This window comes from Lissotriton helveticus, chromosome 2_1 (genome assembly GCF_964261635.1).
Source record: "Lissotriton helveticus chromosome 2_1, aLisHel1.1, whole genome shotgun sequence".
Lineage (NCBI taxonomy): Eukaryota > Metazoa > Chordata > Amphibia > Caudata > Salamandridae > Lissotriton > Lissotriton helveticus.
Window position 1 is genome coordinate 735,280,496 of NC_136059.1, and position 26,021 is coordinate 735,306,516.

Sequence of the window (26,021 nt, forward strand, 5' to 3'; positions counted from 1 at the left end):
CTGCAATCTTGCTCGACGTCCCCTCGCGACTCCTGGTCCTTCGGCCTGTGAGTCCCCCTGAGGGTCATCTTGATTGTTCTTGGGCTTTCCTGGTTGGTCCACACCGTAACCTGTTTGTCCTTCCTGCATGGATTGCTGTTGCCAAGGCTTGTTGGCGCTCCTGCCGGACACTGACTCCTCAGCACTCGACATCCTTCGTGGGACAGCTTACCTCCAGCTCCTGGTCATCCTCGACACCTCCAGGACCTCGTGGCTGCAGAGTCAAGCATCCCCTGTTTGCACCTGAAACACCCGACATCGGTGGGCATTTGTCTACCATGCCCCTGGTCACTCTGAAGTGACCCAGACGCTGTCCCCTCTGCTTTCAAGTTCTTCCCATCCAGAATCCAGGCTTGGATTCCACCGGACCCTTTTCACCTTCACGGCAACAGTGCTTCTTCACTTCCTACCATAGATAACAACAAGAGTTTCCGACGCCACTTCAGACCTATGCACCCGGCTTCCCTGGGATAGGTAACTCCGATACTACGGTTTCCACAGGTAGGGTGGCTCTTTAAACTCATAAGTTCTGAATGGTTTGCTATAAGTCCTCCTTGAAGGGTCCTTAAACGTTAACTTTGAAATGAAATGAAATGAAATGAAATGAATGAAATGAATGAAATGAAATGAAATGAAATGAAATGAAAAAGAAACTTAATAAAGCGCACTGCGGCCAAGCGGCTTCCTGGCGCTGATAACTCCAGCCAAACTCACAGAGGGGACCCAAGGGGACTAACTGGGGAATGCCTGAGAAAACAGAAAGGTTTTGAGGGCCCTACGAAAGTGAGTATAGATAGGGATGGAGCGTAGAGAAAGAGGGAGACTGTTCCAAAACCGGGGGGCTAAGACCGAGAAGCGGGTGCCCCCGGTGCGTGATTTACGGAAGCGGGGGACGTGGAGGAGGGAAAGAGATGAAGAGCGAAGGGTGCGGCTGGGGGCATGGGAAGTGATGAGAGAATTGATGAAAAGAGGGGCGGAACGAGCGTGCGCTCGAAACGCCAGACAAGCAAGTTTAAAGAAGGATCTGAAATGAACAGGGAGCCAATGTAAGGATTTCAGTGCGGGAGTAATGTGAGAGGATTTGCGTAGGCGGAGGATAAGGCGGGCCACTTGGTTTTGAATGGCCTGGAGGCGACGGGTTTCATAGGCGGGAATGCCTACATACAGGCCATTCCCGTAATCCAGGCGGGAAAGGATGAGAGCTATGACGATGGTCTTGAGGGCATCTACAGAAAAAAAACGGGAAATCTTACGAATTAAACGAAAAGACAAAAATCAAGAAGACACAACAGAGCTAATTTGGGCATGCATAGACAGGTCATGGCTGATCTTGATACCCAAAGTACGAACAGAAGAAAGCGGTGAAGGAGGGGGACCAAAGGAAAGGGGCCAGTGTGCCGGGGACCAGGGGTTAGAAGGACCACCAGTGAGGACAAGCTCTGTCTTGTCCGGGTTGAGCTTCAAATGATTGAAGCTCATCCACTGAGAAATAAAGACTAGTGTGGAGCAAAACTTAGGGAGGGAATCAGAAGGGGACGAAAGATCAAAGACGAGCTGGAGGTCGTCTGCGTAGTTATACACAGAGACCCCCAGCTCGAGAAGAGAAAAGATAAGAGGACGGATATAAAGATTAAAAAGAAGAGGGGAAAGGGAGGATCCTTGAGGGACCCCACAGGGGACCGAGCGAGGGGGAGCGGAGAAACCAGAGAGGTGGACCGCTTGCGACCTGCCTTGGAGAAAGGACGCGATCCACAAATAGGCAGCGCCCTGGATGCCCGCTGCGCTGACACGATCGAGAAGGATGGCATGGTCGACCGTGTCAAACGCAGCGGACAAGTCGAGGAGGACCAGAGCTTGGGGGAGATTGCTGTCAGCTCTCCCCTTGAGTTCGTCCAGGACCGCAAGAACCACTCCCTCAGTGGAGTGGCCTGGGCGAAAACCCGCCTGATGGGAGGCCAGAAGGTGGTTCTCCTCGATATAGGTAGACAGGCAGGATGTGGCATGGCTTTCAAGGATCTTCCCCAAGTAAGGGAGCAAGGAAATGGGCCTGAAATTAGATAAAAGGGAGGGATCTAAACCAGGTTTTTTGAGAATAGGGAAAACTATAGCGGATTTGAATGAGGAAGGAACAGAACCCAGAGCCAAGGAAGCATTAAGAAAAGTAAGAGGAGGGGCAGGGCAGCAAGTAAAAAGTGTTCTGAGAATCCATGCAGGAGCACAGTCTGCCGGGGAACCAGACTTAACCTTGGCAAGCAAGTCAAAGAAAAGCTCAGAAGAAATGGGACGAAAATGGGTCAAAGAAGAAGAGGGCAAAGGAAAGGAAGCAGGGAGTTCAGAAAAAGGTACGGCGGGAATATTGACCTTAATATTGATGATCTTATTGATGAAATAGTCATTCAAAGAAGAGCAGAGGGTTTGGGAAGGAACAGGAGACATGCAGGTGCGATCGGAAGTAGCGAGATTGTGGACTAATGAGAAGATTTCTCGAGATTTGTTAGCCGAGAGGGCCACTCTCTCAGTGAAGTATTTTGTTTTGGCCGCTAGAATAGCTCTTTTATAGTCATTAAGAAGAGCTTTATATTTGAGGCGGAGAATGGGACAATAATTCCGTCTCCAGTGGCGTTCCGAGCGCCTAAGATCAAGTTTAAGAGCTTTAAGCTCGGTGGTAAACCATTTATGCGCATCGTATGGGCGGAGTGATTTGACCCTCTTGAGCGGGGCAGCCTGGTCGCATAAGGAGGTGAGCCAGGTGCTGATGGCATCTGCCTGACTTTCCAAGGATAGGTCAGTCAGGTCAGGAGCAGAAGAAGCCAAAGAAGACAAAAGGGGGTTGAGATCGGTTTGGTTCCAACTACGAGCCAGGATATTTTTAGGTAGGGGGGCTTTCTCGGCTGGACCCAAGTAGATGGAGAATGAAATCATAGAATGGTCCGACCAAACACAAGGGAGAATGGAGGTAAGTGAAACATTACAGTGTAAAGTCCAGATTTGGTCCAAGATATGACCCTGGATATGAGTAGGGGCCAGAACGTGCGATGTAAGATTGAGACACTGAAGTGTGGCAGAGAAGTCTTTGGACGATGAGTCCTCCCTGGGGTCACCTGGCCAGAAATTAAAATCACCAAGCAGTAGCAGCGAAGAGTTGTTAACCACCAGTGTGGCCAGGAGATCCAACAGGGTGGACACAAACAGGGGCATAGTTTGAGGGGAGCGGTACATAAGGACAACAGTGAGGGGAGAGGGGAGGTTGAGAGAACGGGCTACCAAATAGTCTACATTGGGTATGAGGGGGTGAGCAAGGAGTTGGAATTTCAAGGAGGAGCGGATTATCATAGCCACACCTCCTCCAACCTTGCCATCCGGGCGATCTGCTCGGTGGGCGTAGTAGGAGTCTGGGAGGATGGCCAAAAGATCTGGGAGGGAATCAGAAGAGAACCAGGTTTCTGTGAGGAAAAGAAAATCAGGGGACTCAGTATTAAGGAGATTAAAAAGTGCCGTTTGATTTTTGGCCGCAGATCGGGTGTTAAGCAAGAAGGCAGAGGCTGACAAAGGACCAGGGGAGAGGCAAGTGACAGGAGACGTACAGGACGTAGGGGAGGTGGAACTGGAGACGACTGGGAAAGGACAGGAGGGGTGGGGGACATATATACCAAGAGTATCTAGGTGGTGCAGTAAAGAAGGGGAGAGAGGGGTGGAAGCAGGATGTGCAGACAGTTGGGCCGAAGTGTAGACCAGTGGAGAAACAGAGTCTGTGGCCCCTGGTCCCGGCCCGTCGCGGACGGGCGCAGACGGGCTTAACTTAGGCACAACTTCGGCGCGCCTTCGTCGCGCCCGCTGCGCTCGTCCGCTGCGCTGCCGGGACTGATTAACCATTATGTAGGGACACATGAGGAGGGAGGATCAAGGGAGTGGCAGGGGGGGAGGGGCCGGAAAACTGCAGCGCTAACCCCAGAGCCGCCCAAGATGGTGGACTCGCCCGTCCCCACCAGCCCAGCAGGAAGAGAAGACGATCAGCGGCAGGCGCTCTGGGGCGCGTGCAGTGAGATGAGGCAGCTAAAAGCCAGCAGTGCGCGGAAGTCCAGAGCGCAGCTGGAAGACCCAGAGTACGTGAAGCAAAGGTCAGTAAATGACTAAAATAAACATTGCTCCCGGCGAAGCCTCGGGAGTTCTGTGGATGGCGTGAGAATAGGCGCAAGGTCCACTGGGCGCCTGAAGTACTTGTCGGGGGGGGAGGGGCCGGAAAACTGCAGCGCTAACCCCAGAGCCGCCCAAGATGGTGGACTCGCCCGTCCCCACCAGCCCAGCAGAAGGAGGAGACGATCAGCGGCAGGCGCTCTGGGGCGCGTGCAGTGAGATGAGGCAGCTAAAAGCCAGCAGTGCGCGGAAGTCCAGAGCGCAGCTGGAAGACCCAGAGTACGTGAAGCAAAGGTCAGTAAATAACTAAAATTAACGTTGCTCCCGACTTTGCAACCGCGACTTTTCCATAGAGTTGTACGGAACACGCGGTCATGTTTCCTCACTGCACCCGTCCTCCGTGGGTCTCCTGTGTTATCACCTTGGGGTCCCAGCGATTCTACGTGCACTAGGCACTGTGTCAAGTCAAGTCGTGATTGTTATACCACTATTTTAGTATATGGTTCGGTCTCCCCCTGGAGCCCGCTGTGTATTGTGCTACTTACATCTGTTCTATTTATCCAGTATTGTGTGCTTTGTTTTCTAACCTCGTGTAAAGGGTAGTAGAGAGTGTTATATTAATAAATACATATTTTTACATAACAACTTTGTGGTTCTCCTTCATTTAGTCAGTCAGGAGGTGACATTCTAGTAAAACAAGCTGCTTTACATTCCTTCAAGATTAAGCCTGAGGGCTGCTCTCGATAGCTACCACTAGGATAGCTTTCATAAAGGTTGTCTTTGACCACATACATCATAAGGGTCATGTGGATTGGTACAGGGTACCCACTTTAACTAGGGGACAGTATATACCAAGCCACCTTCTCACAGTATCTTTTCTTGTTCTATTGTCCCTCTCTGCATTCTCCTCCTCCTTACCATCCTCTGCTGCCTCCTTTGCACTCCCTGCTCTAGATATCTGATATATTTTATTTTTTTCATTCATCTTCTTTATCTCCAGCCTATTCTGCATGTTCCTCCGTCAGTATTCCTCTACACTTTCTTAGCTACTCCCTTTACCCCATTACCTCTTCCCTGTGTTGTCCTATGTCTTCTGTTCTCTCTTCCTTCTAGCGCTTTTTCTTGTGCTCTTTACTGTTTGAGTCTTGGTAGGCAATGCATAAGAGGGAACCCCAACTAAACGGCCTAGTTTTTTGTTTTTTCAAAAACCTCTTTTACTATTGTTATTTTTGTAAATTACTCCTCAATTCATGTTACTTAGGGAATTTTAAAGCATTTTTTCGGCTCTTTGCATAATTATTTCACTCAGACCTAGAATTTGACCACCGGTCCAATGCATGTTTTTGACGAAGTGCATCAGATTTTCATCTGAAACCGTGGTCTTCAATTGGACATTTAACATGTTGGGGTGTTTTATGCCTGGTTTCGTTAGATCACGTTTCTCCTACATTGTTATTCACTAGTTAAGTTGCAGTTCTCAGAATTGATGACAGTTTAACTAATAAACACACACCCTACTGCAAGCTATTCATAATCATTTCTTCATGTTTCCGCAGTACTGGTGTTTACCAAACTTTGCAGCAGGCCCGGCTGTCCAACAACTACAATAATATTTTTTATTGTATGGTGACCCAACCATAATATAATTATTTTCTTCATAAATATTTAGTTTTTAAGATATTACATATCATTCTTTCACTTATATAGTTTTATTTTGACTTTATTGTCTATAAAGTAGACACGTAACTCCAAAAGGAAGAACTCTGACCATAGCAAAAGCATACATAATTAAAAAATAAGGAAACTGGGACATGTTGGTATGTTTACAGTATGAGCCAAGAGGAATTAATGGTCAAATAAAATACTTGGGAGGAATAGAAACACAGCACAATAGTGGTGTGTGGCGGGAGGCAAGGGATCCATCCTAGGATGGTATGAAGAATATGAAGAGGCAAGTATTGAGACCTTTTTGAATTGTACCAATGGAAGAACAAGTCTGAGGTGCAAGAGGATGTCATTCCAAAGTCTCGGTCCATATGTACAGAATGCATGTTGGCAGGTGTCTTCTTTGTATTTGCAGCCTTGCGAGGGAGGTGCTCCTTGAAGTGTGGTTGCCAGGGGACACATTTGTTCTAAAAGCAAGTCTTTAAGTGCCGTAGAGATACACAACAAACTTTGATGTGGATTTTGGTAGGGGGAGAGAGTCAATTCAGGTAGACCTATATAATGGAAAAACCTCCAGAAATAGTGACTTGTGAAGGGGTTGGTAAGCCTAAAGGATGGGGTAAAATTTGGATTAGGTTAGAATTATGCAAGGCTTAGGAACTGGACTCGGTCAACAGTTGGTGTAAGGATCAGGCTGCAACGTATAATTAATTTAGAACGTGTTAAAAAAAAGAAAAATATACAAAATCATATTTGAAATGAAACTTAATTTCGTTGGCAATACAGTTTCCATGAAAATATGTTGTACCACTTTAAAATAAACATTTCTAAAGTAATGTAAGATACTGCCAAGTCTCACTTGTTCATAAAAAAATGAATGCCATGGGAATAAAATTGAATTTCTCCGAGATAGACATACATGAAGTTGATTCAATTTGGGGGTACTTACAGGGCTTTACTGGCGGAAAAAAACTGGCGATTCATGGTTCATCTTTGAAATGCTCCTCTGCGCTACATTTCGCAAATATTTGTTCAAGTTAATTTTGAAGATAGTTTAGGCATTACCACATTTGCCACAGTGTAAATATTTATTTATTGAGTAAAACAGGGCTAGAGCCGTTCTTCGATACTCAAGGGCATCTTATAATTTGCTGCAGACGAATGCTTTGTAAATATACACATACTTAAAAATGATTTAAAATGAAAGCTACAGTGGTAAACCTAGTGAACATTCTCACACTAACATTTTACAACAGATTCTAAGATAAAGGTGCAATCCTACCTTTGCCCATGCATGTACTATCAAATAGACTAATTCCATGCATATGTTTGCTTAGCCACAGCTAAAAAAAGAGTACAAAAACTGGATAGAACTTTACATTTTAACATATTTTCTGTTTTTGCTTTAAAAGAACGGTTAGTATACACAAATACACTGCTTGCTTTTGCTGCTTGCTATATGTGCACATGCAGGGTAATTCTTTATTATATTTAAGAGTCTGCTTTGTCTTTCAGATAATCACAAGGATTGCACTGGTGTGACGTTACAATTGACAATGGAAAAGTAAGCACTCTTTTGACATTCTTGTTACATTTATAAGTAATATTAATGTTTTGATAAATATCTCTTTTGCAGTAGTGGCTGGCATGTACCGTGGGTGAAGGGGCCAGGGGGCCACACAAAAATTCATTATAATCTTCGCAGCACAACGTCCTCCTTCCTCTGGTGTCTCCTGAAAGCTCCTGCTGCAGGAAACTGCACTACCCATTCCTGGTGCTGCTTTCACAGCATGAAAGCAGCGCAGGGATTGGATAGAGCAGGCTCTTCCTTTGCTCCTAAGAGCACTGTGCTTTCTCTAAACTAGCTGGCTTAGAAAACCTAGGTTAGAGAACTTTAAAATGCGCATGTCTGGCTGGCCGTCCCAAGATTGCTGGTCAAAGGAACATGCATATTTTAAAGTGCACATCTCCCTGCTGCTGCCACTGGGCAGCGCTGGCCCCGCCTGTCCTGCCACTCAATTCAGGACGGGTTGCTTAAAAATAAAACGGTAGTAAACTTTATTATAGTTTTATTTTTCAGCTCTGGAGATTGTGGGAAGAAGCTCTTACACTCAAATAAAGGGAGCTGCCCCAGCCGTTTTGATAACTTGCTACATTAGGTTTTACATTTTAAGATCTGAGCTCTCGTTATTCCAACCCAAACGTTGCACTAACAACAAGTAAAATATGGAAATGTCCACATGATGTAATGGTGTGAAATATGTGGTCTTTTTCCACTCACCTACATTTCGCGTGTCCCATTTATTGCAGATGTTTTTATTGGGTTTTTTAAATTCAAGATTTACTAGTGTGGTGATCTATATTTACAGTGTTTAGTAACTAGGGATCTTTGCTTGATTTGCTGTGGCAGTTGAAGTAAAGGATATTTGTATTCAAGATATGTAATGCGTAGTTTAAGATGGCATGTAAAAAAACTATGCTTTATTACATATAAAAAACGCAGTTAATGTTATTGGTTACAGATTTTACATCAGCCTCTGAAACCGAGTACAGTTTATGCAGGATGGAAAAACATAACAAGGAGATGTATTTTTCCTGCTTGTGGTTAAATCAGATGTGATAATGAGGTCCCATTGGAAGCAGTCACAGTATGGGGCAAACAGGAGTGTAAGGGAGTAAGTCAGACAGAGGGTGTGAAAATGTGAAGCAATGCGGATTTGGGCCGCTTGAGCAAAGGGAGTTTACAAAGGTGAGACCGAGTGGGAGCGAGAAGGTGAAGCATAGTGTATAGGAGGAAATGAGGAAAATGTGTGTGCAGCACAGAGGCTTGGGGTGTGGAGGTTAAGCAAATGGATTGTAAGTGGGAGAGGCATTTGATGGATGCAGAGGTTGGTCGCAGAGGTGTGAGTAGGCGAAGAGGATGTGAGGAAACACGACATATGTTGGGTAAGGTAATCATAGGTAGGTTTGTGAAGTGTGCTGTTCATTACCACAGTCAATTAGATATGTTTGTGACAACTAACCAACATGACAACATTTTTCTGGAGAGGCCTGCAAGCTACTTATAAGAGCAATGTGTTTATTTCCAATCTAAAAGCTAAGCGGTCCACCGTCTGCCTGACATGATGGGCGAGAGAATTCCATACCAGTTAGCTGAGCTGGAAATGTTCATTCTCCACATCTACTCATTTTGTGTCTGGATGCATTTATTGTTCTTTAACACAAGGCCAAACAGAATGTTACAATATAACCCTCTGGGCGAGGAACGTGGGTCCTGATATGAATGGCCCTATGAACCAAGGACAGTGATTTAAGAGTAAGTCACTGAGACAAAAAAGGCCAGTAGAGAGTGAAATGCTTTTGTCACATGGTCCTGCGAATTCAAACTCATTAGGATATATTTTCACCAATCTGTAGTTTCAGTACAAGGTATTTTGGGATGCTGTTGTCATTCTAAATACTGAAGGGACCACCCATATTAGACAACAGACATCGTTTGCATCCGATGCGCATGCCAACATATTTAAACATTTTCTTGAACATTTAAAAATTATAAAAGGCATTACTTATAAGCAAAGACATTTGTGCTGCCATTGTTATTCCTACGCAAACAAATGATGGACGGAATGCTGAATGAATCATACATTCACCCCCAGTCAAGAGATCGGGGTTGAATCCATCGTTCTTTTGCTCACCATGCCACCCCAGTTTAGACCCAGCCATATGCAAATCAGTCTTGACACTGTGCCTCATGGGAACAGTCCAGACCGAACTGCCAAGCGAGGTCCTCCCTGAACGGGAAACAAGCATCCTGGGACCGGTTTCTGGGTATTACCCTTCATCAGCCAGGCTAGCTTGAATCCAGTGGCACAGTGAGCAAGGGACCCACGTCTGGGCATACCCATCCCACTTAGGGTGAAAAGTGCTATGCAAACAAATGATGGACGGAATGCTGAATGAATCATACATTTACCCCCAGTCAAGAGATCTGGGTTGAATCCTTGTTATTCCAGCATCTATTATGACCCTAATGTTTTCCACCTGCCCATAAGGGGTTTCAGAGATTTTAATCTCCATAAGCAAGATACATTTTGGTCATAAAGATGGGTGGCCCCTTCTCCCCATAATCTCTCTTTTATTGGTATGTATTTTGAAGTAGTTGTCCAAGGCCAGAAAGCAGTGAGAAAAATATTGTCTGTCTTTTGAAGTGCATTGAAATATCTCACCATTAATTATCATCTTCATAGTTCTAAATGTGTATTTGGGACACTCCAAAACATTGCATCTGGCTGGCGGAGGGGGGTGGGAGGTGTTGAAAGAGCTAATGTTTGCCATCTAACTTGAGTGAAGGATCCAGAGTGTGGCATCACACTGGTTTGGAGTCTTTGCTTCTTGAGGAATTCATGGAGAGTAGCTTTATCAATAGAATCAAAGCATCCGATGAAATTAAAAACACTCCTATTCGGGTTAAGTTTACGCTATATAAAACTTCGTAAAAAAAGAAAACCTCCATTCCACTGACATCTGTCTCTAGACTCAGATCTTCAATAATTCCGGGAACAACATGTTCTGTGCCGGCACTTGATGGCAATCTTCCCAAAATATGTTGAATAGATTGCTCAAGTAGGCAGGTGACTGTAGCTGTCAATAAACCATTTCTTCTAGCAGCTTGGATGGGTTAGGAAGGTTCAACATTGAGCTATAGCTTAGGACAAGATATTCCACCTGGAGTTACTCAAGTGGTGGTGTTACAGTGGCTTACTTCAAACTTAATAGAAGCATGCCTGTGATTAGTGAATCATTGATGGTTCTCAGTACGTTTATCCAAGCGTCTGGCATAGCCTTCATTTTCCCAGTACCACTCTCACTTTTCGCTGCTAGCTCATTATTCCATGAATATAAAGTCTTAATCACAAAGCTGGAAATGTGACAGGATCTACAGGTGATATCGGTCAAGAACTGGTCTTGCTGTCTCTTCCCATGAGATTGCAAAATGAGAGTGAAAATGTGTCTTTCTTTTAAATCCCTACATAAATTGTTTCAAATTTTAGTTTTGAGGAAACAACGTTTGCAGCATCATAGCAGAAGTCTTGTATGGTAGAGGTCCTAGATGTATTGGCATCAGTTTTTCACAGGTTTTCTCGTAGTATTCACTCTTCCGTGTGATTGGATGAATTGTTTAATTACCCTGCGTGTGTTCTCCTTAATAATGCGATGTTTACCAATGCGGAAATCCACTGTGTGTTTTAGTGTTAGTCCATGTTTATTTAGTCCTGTCTCTCTAATGTCTCCCTCAGTGTTTTTGATGATGCTGCTTCATTAGAGAATCTGAGTTTTCCACGTGTACTGCACTGATTACACATTGCTGGAAGAGATCCGAAATATCTAATCCAGGATTAGTCAAATGCACATTTTATTATTTTAAGGATGATTTCTAAATATTGGCTTAACCTTTTCTGAAGCACCTAAATACTTTCCATTTTTGAATACATTTTTACAGACCTGATGGACTGGGTTGTTGTTTCAAGGGGGAGTACATTGTGTGATACTGTAGTCAGACCAGGTGATGGTCATGTTTTGGAGGGCTGTCACTTTGGGCTATTGTTCACCAAATATAAATGTAATGTGTGGCATTCAGTGTGTGTCACTCAAGTTACTTGTTGGTGCAACCGTATTATGTATATTAGTTTAGAGTCTTTGGAGAATAGGGCCAAAGAAGAATAAAACCAAAGAGTAAATTCACATAAATTGAGAGCTTAATTATTTCCTGTCACTAGCGGTGTACATTATCAATAGGTTCATAAAACCTTTAACAAAGGAAATATTGGTTGAGATGGATGTAAACAAAAACTGTTAAGTATGTTGTATGTCTAGAGTACATTAAACCAGTAGTCGTTCCACTTTTACTTTGCGGAATAGCATTTTTTCTTTAACACCAGTTTTTATTGTTTAGCAAACTATCAAAGCTAGTTGAGACCAATACATTTAGAGTAGGGCATAATCCACATCCAACCAGTACTGCATCCTACCATGTTTATGTTCAGTATAATATATCTAATTTCTGGTCAATAATCGAAGTATGCAATCTAAATCTATGGTTCGTTACAAGATGTTGAATACAATAATTTAGTGGACCAGCACTAGTATTGAACTATCCAACACAAGCTCGGAGCAGGAAAATAGGTGACGTTCAGTTCAGATTGTGATAGTAGGGTTTCCCTTTCCTACAATCCAAGTTTGTTTTTATACAGAGTCCAAAGTTTTTCTACTAGCATTGCAACCACAAAGAAAGAAACCGTTTGAATAGTTCAGAACTGTCTTCTCAGTCCGTAGCCCTCATATTTTAGGTGCAAGATACTTAAGCAACTCAGCTTCCAGTTGCAATAAACAACGTCCACTACTAAACATGAAGATGCATATCTTCCAGACATGCAACAGCTTGCTTCATCCCTGGAACGTCTGCCCCCTTCAGCTTCAGGAGGGATGGCCCATGCTCTTATCTGGTAAGATTATTGACCCTATTAAGTAGTGCGTGTCAATAGCAGCCTATCACCAAAAGACAGACAGGAATAACTCAGTGCAGCAAAGTAGGTGTGGGGTTCTCTGGAATGGGTCAAACAGGTGTTTAAAATGTCAATCCAGTCAGGCAAAGGTCGTGAAATGTCCTATTACTTTAGGTAATCTTCATTACTCCGGGTCCCGTAGTCCTCGACACCTTCATTCACAAAATGAGATATTATATATAAACTATCTATCTGACAGAAAAAAGAAAGAAAGGAATGCTGGACCTACCCTCCCCCTCCCGCCGGGAGTACATAAGGGTACAGGTCCCAGCATTCCATCTGAAATACCAAGCCAAGGATGAATGCCGGCAGTCCGGGAGGGAGGGAGGGAGCTCATGAAGGTGTCGAGGACTACGGGACCCGGAGTAATGAAGATTACCTAAAGTAATAGGACATTACCCCCAGGTCCCTCCGTCCTCGACACCTTCATTCACAAAATGAGACATACCAAAGCAACCACGGCAATCATCTAAAAAAAAACACAACAAACTACCAGAACCAGCAAGGAAAACCAGCAATTTATTGCAAAAACAGAATTCAAGGGCGAACACAGCCCAACACCCCCAAAGCAAAACCGCCCTCATCACCCAGCAGATTGAGAAGGCGATAATGCCTGATGAAAGTATTGGAAGAAGCCCAGGTGGCCGCCCTACAAATCTCAGAGAGAGGGACACCCCGAACCTCAGCCCAAGAGGCCGCCACCCCCCTCGTAGAACGAGCCTGAACCCCAACCGGAGGAGGGGACCCAGAAAGCGAATAGGCCAAGGAAATGACCTGCTTCAACCAGCGACCAATGGAGACAGAGGAAGCCTTACGCCCACGGGAAGCAGCCCCAAAGGAGACAAACAGGGAATCAGACACACAAAAGGGAGCCGTGCGGTCAAGATAAACACGCAGAGCCCTGCACACATCCAACAAGGACCAACAGGGACCCCCCGGGAATCCAAAACAGAGCCCAGCGCAGGCAAAACCAACTCCTGACACCTGTGAAACTGAGAAGCCACCTTAGGCACGAAGGACGAATCAAGACGAAGCACAACCCCATCCTCCGAAAAGGACAAGAAAGGCTCACGCGCCATCAAGGCCCCCAACTCGCCAAGACGACGAGCCGAGGTGATGGCCACCAAAAAAACAACCTTCAAGGTGACAAACTTCAAATCCACCTCCGACAAAGGTTCAAAAGGAGGATCGATCAAGGCCCGAAGGACCAAGGGCAAATCCCACAGGGGAAAAGAAGGATTTAGCCTTAAAAGGGGCAGAAGCAGCAGCAGCAGCAGAACCCTTAAAAGAAGAAGAGTGCTTCTTCTCCTTAAATAGTTTATGCAGTTTGGTCTCCAGCTCCCCCCCAAACAGCATAGAACCCTGAAAAGGCAAACGCAAGGCACAGGCCTTCTGCGCCGAGTCCGTCTTCCAGTCCTTAAGCACAAGACTGCGACAAGCCGCCACACAAGCTCCACCGGAGAGGGCAGCCGCCCGCACAACGTCAAAAGAGACATCGGAAAGAAGCTCCACTTGACGTTCAATGTGCTCAAGAAGACCAGAACAGTCCGTGGCATCATCCATCGACTGATAGAGCGACTTAATGTCCGACAGCAGAGACTGCGAGAAATAGGTCCCATAAACGCCGGCCCTCAACGCCAGATGGGAGCCCGAATAAACCTTCCTGAGGGCCACGTCCGCCTTTTTATCAACCGGATCCTTCAGCACAGCATCCTCCGACAAGGAAGTGCGACCCACCAGACTAGCCACAAAAGAGTCAATGGGAATTTAATCGGGCAGCTCCGTAGCCATATCCTGCAGGCGGTAAAGGCGGGCCATAAAACGCGGAACCAGAATGCGATCCGGGTCAGCCCACTCCCTCTTCAGGACATCCTTAATAAAAGGATGCACCGGAACATCAACAGCGGCAGAACTCTGGAACTGGCGCAGCAACGAACCCCCAGAAGTACCGGGAGCAGCGTCATCCGCGAAACCCATGTTCTCCTTCACGTGCTTCAAGATGCCTGGCAAAGCGTCCTTGTCAATGTACTTCCCCTTCAGCTCCGAGTCCCCAGCCCAAGCAGACTCGTCACCAGAAGAAGCAGAGGAAACAGGAGCAGCAGCCGGCCCCTTGCGTCGGGCCCCACCATCACCCATCTCACATAGGGTCTCTCTGATCAAGCGCTTCAAGCGCGCATCCCCACCCCCACCACGGCGTCTGGACCGGGCAGGAGACGGAGAACGCAAAACATCAGAAGAAGAAGAGGAAGAGGACCTCTCCCTGTGATGCCTCTTCCTTGAACTCTTCCCCATGCTCAAAAACAGCTCAAAAAACGAAGGCAAAGCAAAGCGCCACAGTAAGGACCAAATACCAGTAAAAACCGCTACGCGGTACTCACCCACCGCCCCGGTTTTTAAACAGCACCAAAAAACGCGGGGACAGAAGCGCCTGATCCTGTCCAAAACGGAAGTCAGGCAGCGTCCCCACCGGAAGGCGTCATAACCAAGAACCAATCCGGAGACGCAAAGGAGGCCGCGCCCCCAGTAAGCCCGGCAGACCGGAAGGGGCGGCCATCGGGCAGACGCTGAGCCCACGCGATCCAAAATCCACGCGCGGCTCCAAGGAAGCGACCAGGACAGCCCGCGCCACTCCCCCCAAGCCCGGCAGGGAGGGAGAGGCAATCCATCCAACCGAGGACACGTCCTCAGAAGTAAGTACAGCGCAGGAGCACCAAGCACCAAGCACCTCGCGCCACAGCAGATCCTGTCAGAATGACAGAAAAAATAAACAGATGGAATGCTGGGACCTGTACCCTTATGTACTCCCGGCGGGAGGGGGAGGGTAGGTCCAGCATTCCTTTCTTTCTTTTTTCTGTCAGATAGATAGTTTATATATAATATCTCATTTTGTGAATGAAGGTGTCGAGGACGGAGGGACCTGGGGGTAATGTAGCCAATCTCAAACAAATACCTTCCTGTGTGCTGGATAAAAGCCTTGTGTCATCTATCTCCGCATTGCATGCTCCAAAAATCATAAACGGTGAATCCTTAGTTTCGACATATGATCCACTGAGTCTCTTTGACCTCGTTTTTGAATGGATAAACGTGTTACGTGCTCTGTTCAGTCACAGATAGATGTTATACTTGGCAGGCCGTAGGGGACTCCCCCTCCTGTCGTTACAGGGACTGGCCATACTTTTGAAGGCAGAAGCTGTGGTACCAGGAGACATGGTTTCTGGTTAACAGCTGTGATTTACAAAACTCCAATCAATCAAGTGAATGTGTTTCCAGGCCTTACCATGCGTGCCGTAGGAATGCACGACAGCAGAGCCGAGACAGATATTTCATGTGTCATAACTGCTAGGAGAGTACTGGATAAATTATATTTAACTTCATTTTTTTCAACACAGGTTTCCTATATATTGCAATATTTTCATATTATTTTAAAATCCAGCTTGTATATTACATTATATATAGCAAGAGATGTGTTCAATAGCATTGGCTCTTAACCTGTTGTCCACATACATCCAGGGGTCCGTTGCTGTTTAAAACATTCAATATTATTAGCAGATTAGTAGATTTGAGAAAAATAACATTGAAAGTTTTGAAAATAGTCTGGAAATTGAAATTGGAAACTAAAAATCAAGTTGGCATACTAATCTTGATTTGTGGGAGCGGGACTAGTACAGTAAACGGAATCTAGTATGGACGATTGGTGGTCTGAATTGAAACAGCACTGGTAAGTGCAGACAAAAAAGAGTATGCATTAGCAGCAAAAAAAGAGTTATATTCTAGAGTCTTACAAAATCAGTGTCTTTTAGAAATAAAACTACATTTTTGAAAAGCTCCAACTTTCCCATTGAAATGAAAATGAATATGTGTGCAAGTTTTTGATTTGTGAATTAAATAAAATAATTGATCATTTGCATATTTGTTTTATGCATACTTGTTTCAGTATTTTGATACAATGTTTTGAGGTTTAAATCGTAGAAATTGCTTGGGGGTTGTCCATGGCTTGCAGTAGCGAGTCCGTGGGGAGCCACAGAAGTCCAATAGCACAGGCTACCAAGAAATCATCAAATCTAAAATTAGACATATATCCTTCACTGCTACGAACCATATCTGTCTTTATTGTAGCTGCTCAAAGGAGCCACACATAGACTGCTGAAGTACTGATGTAGAAGTCTTAGCAATTTTAAGGGAAAAACAAAGTACATGTGCCTGGGTCTTCAGCAGGAGTCATACAAGAGCTTAAATGGAGAGGACACATCAAAAAACTTTATTTCCTTATAAGCGTTATTTCATTCTTCCATGGGAAGTAGGCCCTGCTTCCTGAAATGAATGTGGACGTCATAGTACGAACCGGATGGAATGAAAGCCATAAAACAAAATGTAGGAGAAAGTCCTAAGAATATAAATGTTTTATTATTTTTGACCCCACTCGGACCGCGTCACTGCAATATTTAACAGAAACCTAACCTGCCCACCAATTTTCAGTCACTTTCAAAATACCATAGTCAGCGAAGTTTCTGGAAAAACGTATATTTCAAACTTTGTGGAATATTGTTGATTTTTGCATGCACCGAAGGTCGGATGCCATTCATGGAGAAGGACAGAGTCTGTTCCTCTAGTAGTAGTGGTGGCATTTGGATTTTAGTTTACTTCAAAACTACCCCTTTGTGGTGTCACAGCTTGAGTAAGCAGTCATCAAATGATTAGGTGTCAGAATTATTTGGATGGGCATTCTCCATCTGTGGCACTGTATCATTTTTCCAACCTTCAGTTTGATCTCTGGTGTCACCCACTCCGAAATCAATCTTGCGTCTGCTGGTGATCACGATTTGTACTCAACCTTTGATGAATAATATACCGAGCCAAACCCTGACATTGTACGGCTATGCATGAAGGCATATGGGTCAGACTGTAGCTGCAGATTTACGGACATTGACAGCTTGATGACAGACAACTGTCTCAATCCTAATCCTAGTAAAAAAAGATGTGGACATCTTTGTTGATATAATTAATCAGACCACTGTTATTTGAATCCAACTCCTATAACAAGCAAGAAATTGTTTATGTATGCCCCTATTACAGAAGCAGTACAGAGTTGACAGATCCACCACAGACCTCTCGGTGTATTTTCTGGAGGTTGCCTTTCCCTTGGGAACCAAGGAGGCCCAACATGAACTATTCGCCTTCCAACTGTAGTTATGCAGGTTCGGTTCAGGCCTTGTCTGGTCACTGGCCCTTGTATATATATGTGGAATTACTTTGGTTCCAGCCCATCAAAGTGTTCTCCACGAACAAGAGGTGTAGCTGGGGCTCTTATAGCTGTTGCCTCACTTTCCCTTTTAAAGGAGCCCTTTCATCACTTCGTTTTTAAAGTCAATAGACAGGAGAGATTTGTGGGGTCACTTGCCGTGCTAGCTGACATGTAGGAAAGTAAGCTTAGTGTCATTGGGGAAGGTTTAAAAGTTGCCATTGTTTAAAGTTCCTAGATTTTCAATAGCAAGTCATTGCCACGGGTGCTCACTTTTAGTTTTTGCTAATGGTCTGTACCAAGGATGTTTTCATTAAATTCACTATATACTCATAAAACAAGAAAGAGTACCGTTTTTAACACATACTATTCCACACATCCATTCTTTCTAGTGGCTTCCTGTTGCTGAGAGTCTTACTATATCCTTTCCCCAACCAATTCTCCCCTTTCTGCTTGGCACATTTCAGTGTTTGGTACAGCAATGAGGCTGCAGTCCTCGGTGGGCTTCTTGCCATGGAAACCATTATGCAAGAAACACGTAGGGTAGACCATTTCTTAACTTGCCTGTGGCTCACGCATTGGTGTTCCCTTCTTGTTTCAACAGAAGCCTCTCACATCATTTCACTTTTGCAAACTCCTTGAAAACTTTTATATTTTCAAGCCTTAGCCATACCTCGCTGTTCCACAGTTTTGTTAAGCGCCAATACACCCATACTGAGTGTACTCTCTACCTAACTAATGCTGTTTAACTTAAAATAGTACAAACTGGCCTAGTTTATCCTGCTTCACTTGCATTACATTTAACTATTTTTCTTCTCTTTCTGATCCTTTACTTCTTTGCCAATTGATATACTCAGCAATTCGTTTTTTATTTCTCTGTTATTGCCATCTGGCTGAATTTGGCCTGCAACAGTAGCACAGTTTCTTGACTCAAATAAATACACATGGATCTTTCCAAATATTAAGGAGTAGTTCAGCTTTTAAGTGACATAAAGGGAAAAACTTTCAAAGCAGGCGGGAGAAAGGCTTGGCTGGTGCATCCAGCAGGACTGTTTTCAATTAGCAATGCAATGTTTTGAGCATATTTGTATAAAGTGGTAATGTTATCACTCGGGTAAAGGCCACACTGTCAATTGCAGCTATATATGCATTTCTCCTACAAAAATCACGAGGCAATAGTAAACGGAGCCAAGTAAAGTTTTTTTCTCTTACTGAGCTGTCCAGTCCTCGGTTGAATTCTTTGGTGGGTGGTATCTCAAAATATGTAATACCATAATATGGTTGGCAAAATATTGAGAAGGCATATGCATATAGGTACTTAAAGATTTACTGTTCTTAACTCCACAACTTTAGACTTTACTTTACTCTACATATATGCACCTTGATGAGATATATATATATATATATATATATATATATATATATAATGTGTATATATATATATATAATGTGTATATATATCATATATGTACCTTAATGATATATATATCCTATATGTACCTTAATGATGTATATATATCTGATATGATGCTAATATATATATATATATATATATATATATATATATATCATCAAGGTACATATATGTCAAGTGAGTCTAAATGTTCCTACCTTGTCAATATGTTGTGCCTCAATATGTTTTCCTTGATACTATGATAAAATGGAAACAATAGGCAGGGAGAATACCCTTTACAACACACCGAAAGGGACACTATTACGTCCCCCTTCATCCAGGTCAGGCCAGATCTCAGTTAAACCATGGAAAAAGAGCATTGCTAATGTCAATAGAAGTTCCTCATCAGTCGCCAGTGAGTTTAGTCACGCAATCAGTCATGATACATGCCCTCTGACTCATTCTTGCTCGCAGTCACCTACGCAACCACTATAAAACACACACATTAACTCAACAAGCAGAAGCAGAATACACTCAAAGAATGAAAACAGAAAAAAGAAAAAAAACGTGCCTCTACCTAAACGTGCCAGATGTATTATTGCAATGAAAAATACAATTAAGCATAACAGCAGGCCGTCGTCTTGCATTTGTATTCTACAGAGTGTATCATAGTTCGAGAATTCTAACATGACTGACATGTTTAGAAGCCTTGCTATGGATTATACCATTTCACGAAGGCCATCTGGTTTAGAAGCAGTGGCACAAAGGATATTGTGCACTGCACATTCAGTGAATAGCCCAGTCTGGCTAGCTGTAGTATGCTTTTGAAAAAACAAAACAAAATAAAGGTGATAAAAAGGAAAGGGACACATGAAAGGCAAAAACTAATTCAGGCCTGCTTAACTGAGTATAGGTAGAAAGCAACCTGGTAAAAATTCATAACATTACAAATATGTACAAAATTACAGTTGGCAAAACAATATATGTTCTCTCCTATGATGGTTTACCAAGGATTATTATAGGTCAAATCTTCTACTCCCATGCTATGACTGGGCCTTTAACTCTTAAACCCTTGCCTACTATGGTCAATTATGAGATTTCAGAAAGTAAAATAAGTGTCTACAGCTTTTAACAAAATGTATTAACAATCCACCTATGAATGAAGGAAACACGTTTCATGTAGGGCACAGTCACTCCAAAGAGTATCCTGGTGCTAATGCAAGGTAAAGGATGATTCATTTAAATACTGGCTTTATCATATGCTTTTCACAGTAAAGATGTCAGGCCTAATGCCTTTGTCAAACATTTTCCCCCTTCAACTGTGAACACAGAACATCATCTGTGGCGTCCCTTAGGGCTCTTCTCTCAGCCCCACCCTGTTCAACACTTACATGACCCCCTGGTCAACACTGTCAGAACACATGGACTGAATATGATTTACTACACCAACAACACCCAACTGATACTCTTGCTATCAGAAGAGTCTGCCACTACGAGTGATAACTTCCACAAGTGCATGACCAGCATCTCCGATTAGATGAAAGACAACTGCCTGAAACTCAACACTGACAAAAAGGAAGTACGGATCTTCAGAAACAACTCCTGGTGGTCCTCCCAACTAGGACCCTCACCCAAGCAGACAAATCATGCCCGCAGCCTCTGCATCATACTGGACAGCAAGCTCACAATGAAAAACCAGATCAATGCTGTCTCCTTTGTCTGCTTCCTCACCCTTTGCATTCTCTACAGGATTTTCAAACACTCCCGGTCAACACCAGACAAACTGGCACCAGCAGACTGGACTACGGCAACGCATTCTACGGAGGAATCACCTCACACCTCCTGAAGAGACTAGAGATCATGCCGAATTCCACAGCCAGACTCATCCTCAGCCTACCCAAACCGACCCACATCACCAACCACCTGAGAAAATTCCACTGGCTTCCCATTCAGAACATATGCCACTTCAAGATGCTGATCCACACGAACAAGGCCCTGCACAACCAAGGACCTGCATACCTCAACCACCCACTGAACTTCCACCAACCCACCAGATACCTTGTCTCTGCCTCCCTTCACCTCGCGGATACGCCAAAGCTACAGCAGACGTTGTTTTTTCTCCTACCTGGCGGACAGATCCTGGAACAACCTTCCTCTTCACCTACCGATCTCTCCCTCCCTGCTGGAATATCGAGGAAAGGCTCCAAGGCCTGGCTGCTTGACTGAGCCTCATCAGCAGGATCCTTTGTGCCTGGATACCTTCATGGGTGATTAGCCATGCTATACGAATCCAGTTTGTTGTTGTTAAAGTAAACAGACCTGGCCTATTGCCTTGATCACTGGCTTCTCACCAAAGTACCTTAGGCCTGCTGTATTGAGCATAAGTTTTCCCATAATGCAAAATGCGCAAATACATACACTTTTTCTTTTTTCACAGGAAGCACCCAACTTCTACCTACTCAAATGTTGTACTAAAGATGCTTAACTTATGGGTAGAGCCAAAGCCTCCTTCTCGCTGATGCTTACAATGTAGCACATAAGGTCTAGCACTAGCTGTGCTGTCAAGCCAGACCTAAAAAGTTTAATTAGAAAACTTAAATTAAGAACCACTAATAATTTAATAATATAACATGAAAGAATAATAAACAGAATTATTTGTGGGGACCAGGCTCATTGTCCCTCTCCATTTCTTGGTATCTATGTTCATAAATGATGGTGAAAAACGTTTATGCTCAGTCACTTACAACTTAAAATTTGACACCGTGATGAGGCTGTACGGAAACATAAAAACAACTGAAGTTGCTTTAAATTCCACACACTCACCACCACCCATATCATTGATCACATTATTTAAGTAGTTCAGGCCGACGATTGCTACAGTTTAATTGAGGTGAGACTGCTACCTGTGATATGAAATTAGGTTTTGTGTTTGCTCTGACATGGGCACATGTAGTGTCTGTTCAGTTGTTTTGGTGTCTAAGTTACAGGATGCGGCCATTTTGAAGGTGTGGATCAATGGTTGGAAATACCTAGATGATGAGCTAAAGGATCTTGTTAATTTAGATGCTAGTAGTGTTAGTGGTTGTAAATATTTGTGCAGCACTTTATACCACAACTCTCCTGTTTCTAAATAGTCACAACAACAGGTCTTTTTAATCACGTAATTCCGTAATACTTAGCATAGATTGTTACACACAAAAGGAACAGGAAGAGAGGTTTAAATGGTGTATAGATGTGCACTAACTTGTTAAAACAAGTACAGTTTAAACTAAAAACACAATTTCTAATACTACGAATTGCTTAATTTAACCAAGGTGGAATGCTCACTAATAAAATACAGCATATCACTAGAATTATTATTATTTTTTTAACCGTTCTGTAGCAGTGATTTTGGGTGCCTTGGACACAAGGGCAGTTTGGTGTTTGTGTGTCCCCCTTTCACTGCATCAAAGTCATTCTTGATTCCACTTGTTGCATTCTGGCACTCTTCTGCACGTCTTGTGGTAGACAAAACTAACATTCAGCTTCCTACATTGACCGTGACCTAGCACAAGTATAGTTTAGAGTCACAGATCAATAAAAACAAGTATTGGCAAAACCAATAGGTCTAGCTTTTGAGACCTTTAGCTTTGTCAATGGTTTTAGCTTTGCTGTAGAGCATCACAGAAAGCCTTTGACGCAGCCACTTGTGTTTCTTTTTATTTGCAGATTTGAGGTAGATCTGCAAAAAGTGTTTTTAAATGCGGATTGACAAAGGCAGCACAGTGATAGCGGGGGGGGGGGTACACAAAATGCGCAGGTGGGGAAAGCAATGCTGGGGGTGGGGAGGATAAACAATGGCAAAAAGGAAAATTGGGGTGTGAAGAAGCAAAGGACGAGATCGCAACTAGGAGCGGATGGGGGAGAAGCAAACAGTCGAGAAAGAAGTTGGAGGAGAGCACTAGAGTGCACACAACAGTGAGATGGGCGACGAGAAGCACACAGGCTACAGTGAGCAGCTCAGAGTGCAGGGGAAAGAGGGACAGGAGGGAAACAGCATAAAAACACATAAACTCTTGTGGAACGCTTATCCAAAAACTGCTATATTTATAGATTTGTTTTTGGACTTGATTTTATTGTAAAGATTTGAACTAATCACATAATAAACTTAAACTTACTGCTTAACCAAAAAGAAAAAATAGTGCTTGAAAAGCGAGCACTAGTATCAGAAAGCCACATAATCTATAAAAGATGGTAAAGAGGCTATGCTCCATGAGTGGGACAAACACAAGATTGACAAGCTGGAACACAAACAAGAAGAAGGCAAATGAGAGTGACTGGAATGCCAATCAACGGTAAGCTATGAATGGTCCTCAAGTCCCTGTGTGTTCTTGGTAAGTCCACAATATGCCTTTTGAGACCAGAGAGCTATGCTGTCCGGTAGGCTCCTTCTAAAAAGGAACAGCATGCCTGCAAAGCTATGACTTTGTGACTTCACCCGACTCTAAAATGTCATCCACGGAACTTCCCCAGGAAAGACTGGGCAGTCAAGGTTTATTAAGCCTGGTAGGGGTGTAAGTAGAAGGGCACACGGACAATCAACTGTCACAACTACTTACCGGTGAGGCTACTAGTGAGGGCATGATTAGTAAAATACGAACTCCACTATCCCTGCGTGCCAACTCTGCCTCATAGCAGCACCCTTTTAACCGCTGCTGCAACCCCCACATGCACTCCGCTTAGACTTATTTACAAGGTCATGGGGCTATAAGGGGTCGTTGTGTCATACTCTTTATTTTAGGTATGCCTTCTTGCATTCCTCTGCACTTTACAAAGCACTACGACACTGCACTTTATGCTGCTCTCACCTTTTGACCAATGAAGTTGCCCCTTACACAAATATAAAATGCAAAAAGAATAATTAATGGCCAGAATGCAGAACAATGTCATACATTCACCCCAGTACAGAGATCTAGGCCTAAATCCATCGTTTATTTTCTCCCCATACCATTACAGTTTGAACCCAGCCATATGCAAATGAGTCTTAACCAGGAATGGAAACAGGCATCCTAGAACCGGTACTAGGATGCTTGTTTCCGGTCCAGGGAGGACCTGTCTTGACAGTTCGAGCTGGACTGTTCCCATGAGGCACAGGGTCAAGACTGATTTGCATATAGCCAGGTCTAAACTGGAGTGGCATGGTGAGGAAAAGAATGGTGGATTTAACCCAGATCTCTTGACTGAGGGTTAATGTTTTGATTTGTTCTGCTTTCCGTCCATCAATTGTGTGTCTTTTCCTTACACAAATATGGCACTGGGTGAATGTACTTTGATATACCCTGTAACAAGTGTCTTGTGCAGGGAATGCTGGAAGTCAAGAGCTGTAGCCATTTCACCAATGTATCTGAGTTTATATAAAACCAATACCTTTTAGGTAATTAATTTTCTTTTAACTAATGGACCTTTCACATTAAATATCCTTTCATCTTGTTATTTTATTGTGATTGTTTTATCTTAATGTACGGATATATAGATTGTTATGTTTTTTAATTGACTAAAACAATAAATTTGACATGGAGACCCATGTTCCACTCCCTAGCCCACAACGTATGGCTGTGGAAACTCTCTATTTCTGCTGTCATAATTGGGATTTAGGGTTATAAAATGCTTCAGATCATGAGTCTTTGATATGTTAATTCTAATATTAAATTCAATTTATGATCCCAAATGTTTTTGTGGATTGTACCCATAATACTGTTGACCATATGGAATATGACCAGTAGCATTGTGCAATACTGGTTGTCTAAAAACACATCAATTATTATCCGTTAAACTATGGACTACTCATTAAACATTATATTCTTAGACATGCAATCTGCTGCATTATAATGAAATGTTTATCTTTCTGGCATCATTTATGGAAGGTTGGGCATAATTCAAAGCAAGATAACATGTAATATACGTTCTTAAATTCCATTATATTGATAATTTAGCGCTGTCTGTCTTCAGTGAAGAAGAGAGCATGTGATGATCAATATTGTTCAGCTGTGGTTGGAGATTAATATGGTTGTTTTTCTTCAGACAGCCAATGGTTGCTGGCATATATCTTATGATGTCTGTAAACACGGTCATACCGCCAGGAGAGAAAGGTGAGTGAAATCTCTTTTTTTAAATCCATACAATTTTACCTTTGGCCTTTGAGCAGATGTGTGGAAAGCAAAATGACCTCAATAGAATTGGATATTTTTATGAAACAACTGAAAGGTGCAGAGGGATTGGAAAGGAGCATAATTTGTAATGCGTGCGTGTGCGGTCGGACTGTGTCCTAGCTGCGGGTGCGCATGCGCGAACATATCAACAGGGATTTCCGGGGCCTAAAGAGCATCAGAAGTGATGGAGTGATACCAGCTTCATGCATTTTATATGTTACTGCTGGGAATACTGGGGCAGCACTGCGGAGTTAGACGAGATAAGGCCTTCTGATGGTATGGAAATGAAAAAGGCTGAAAAACACGTCAATGCAGAGCTTTGTCGTCATTTAGTTTCTTCTGTTTTTTGATCTACTGAATTTGTTCTAACATATACTGTTGTTTGACGTGACTTGTAAACAACTGTACAAAGGAACTCATTAATGCCTCAATGTATATTATAACTTGTAACAAGGTCTTGACTATGGGCGTTCTGGTATAATTATCCATCATATTACACGTCAAAGCTGTATTATTATTTTTTTTAACGCAGTATTATTATTATTATTATTATTAATCGGGTTTTATAAAGCGCAAACAACCCGGAGGCCTCGTAGCGCTATGTACCGTCATACTAATGAGAAAGGAGGAAGATTAGATGAACAGGTAAGTTTTCAAATCCTTCCGAAATTTCAGAAGGCTAGGTTCACTACGAAGGATGGTGGGCAGGGAGTTCCATTTCTTTGCAGCATTCCAGGAAAAGGAGCGTCCACCCCATCTAGTACGTTTGATCTTAGTGACAGTGGCTAGGAAAGCAGTGC

At 43.5% G+C, this 26,021-nt stretch overlaps 1 protein-coding gene across 4 annotated transcripts in view; it reads left to right on the top strand.

Annotated features, from left to right (window-relative positions):
* The window catches only part of PAM (peptidylglycine alpha-amidating monooxygenase), a 1,252,349-nt gene that overhangs the window by 812,730 nt on the left and 413,598 nt on the right, over window positions 1-26,021 (top strand). For all 4 annotated transcript variants that reach the window (XM_078675446.1, XM_078675447.1, XM_078675444.1 and 1 more), the window contains exons 9-10: window positions 7,354-7,402; window positions 25,094-25,161. In XM_078675446.1, the coding sequence (XP_078531572.1) occupies window positions 7,354-7,402; window positions 25,094-25,161 (117 nt within the window). The remainder of the gene's footprint in view (window positions 1-7,353; window positions 7,403-25,093; window positions 25,162-26,021) is intronic.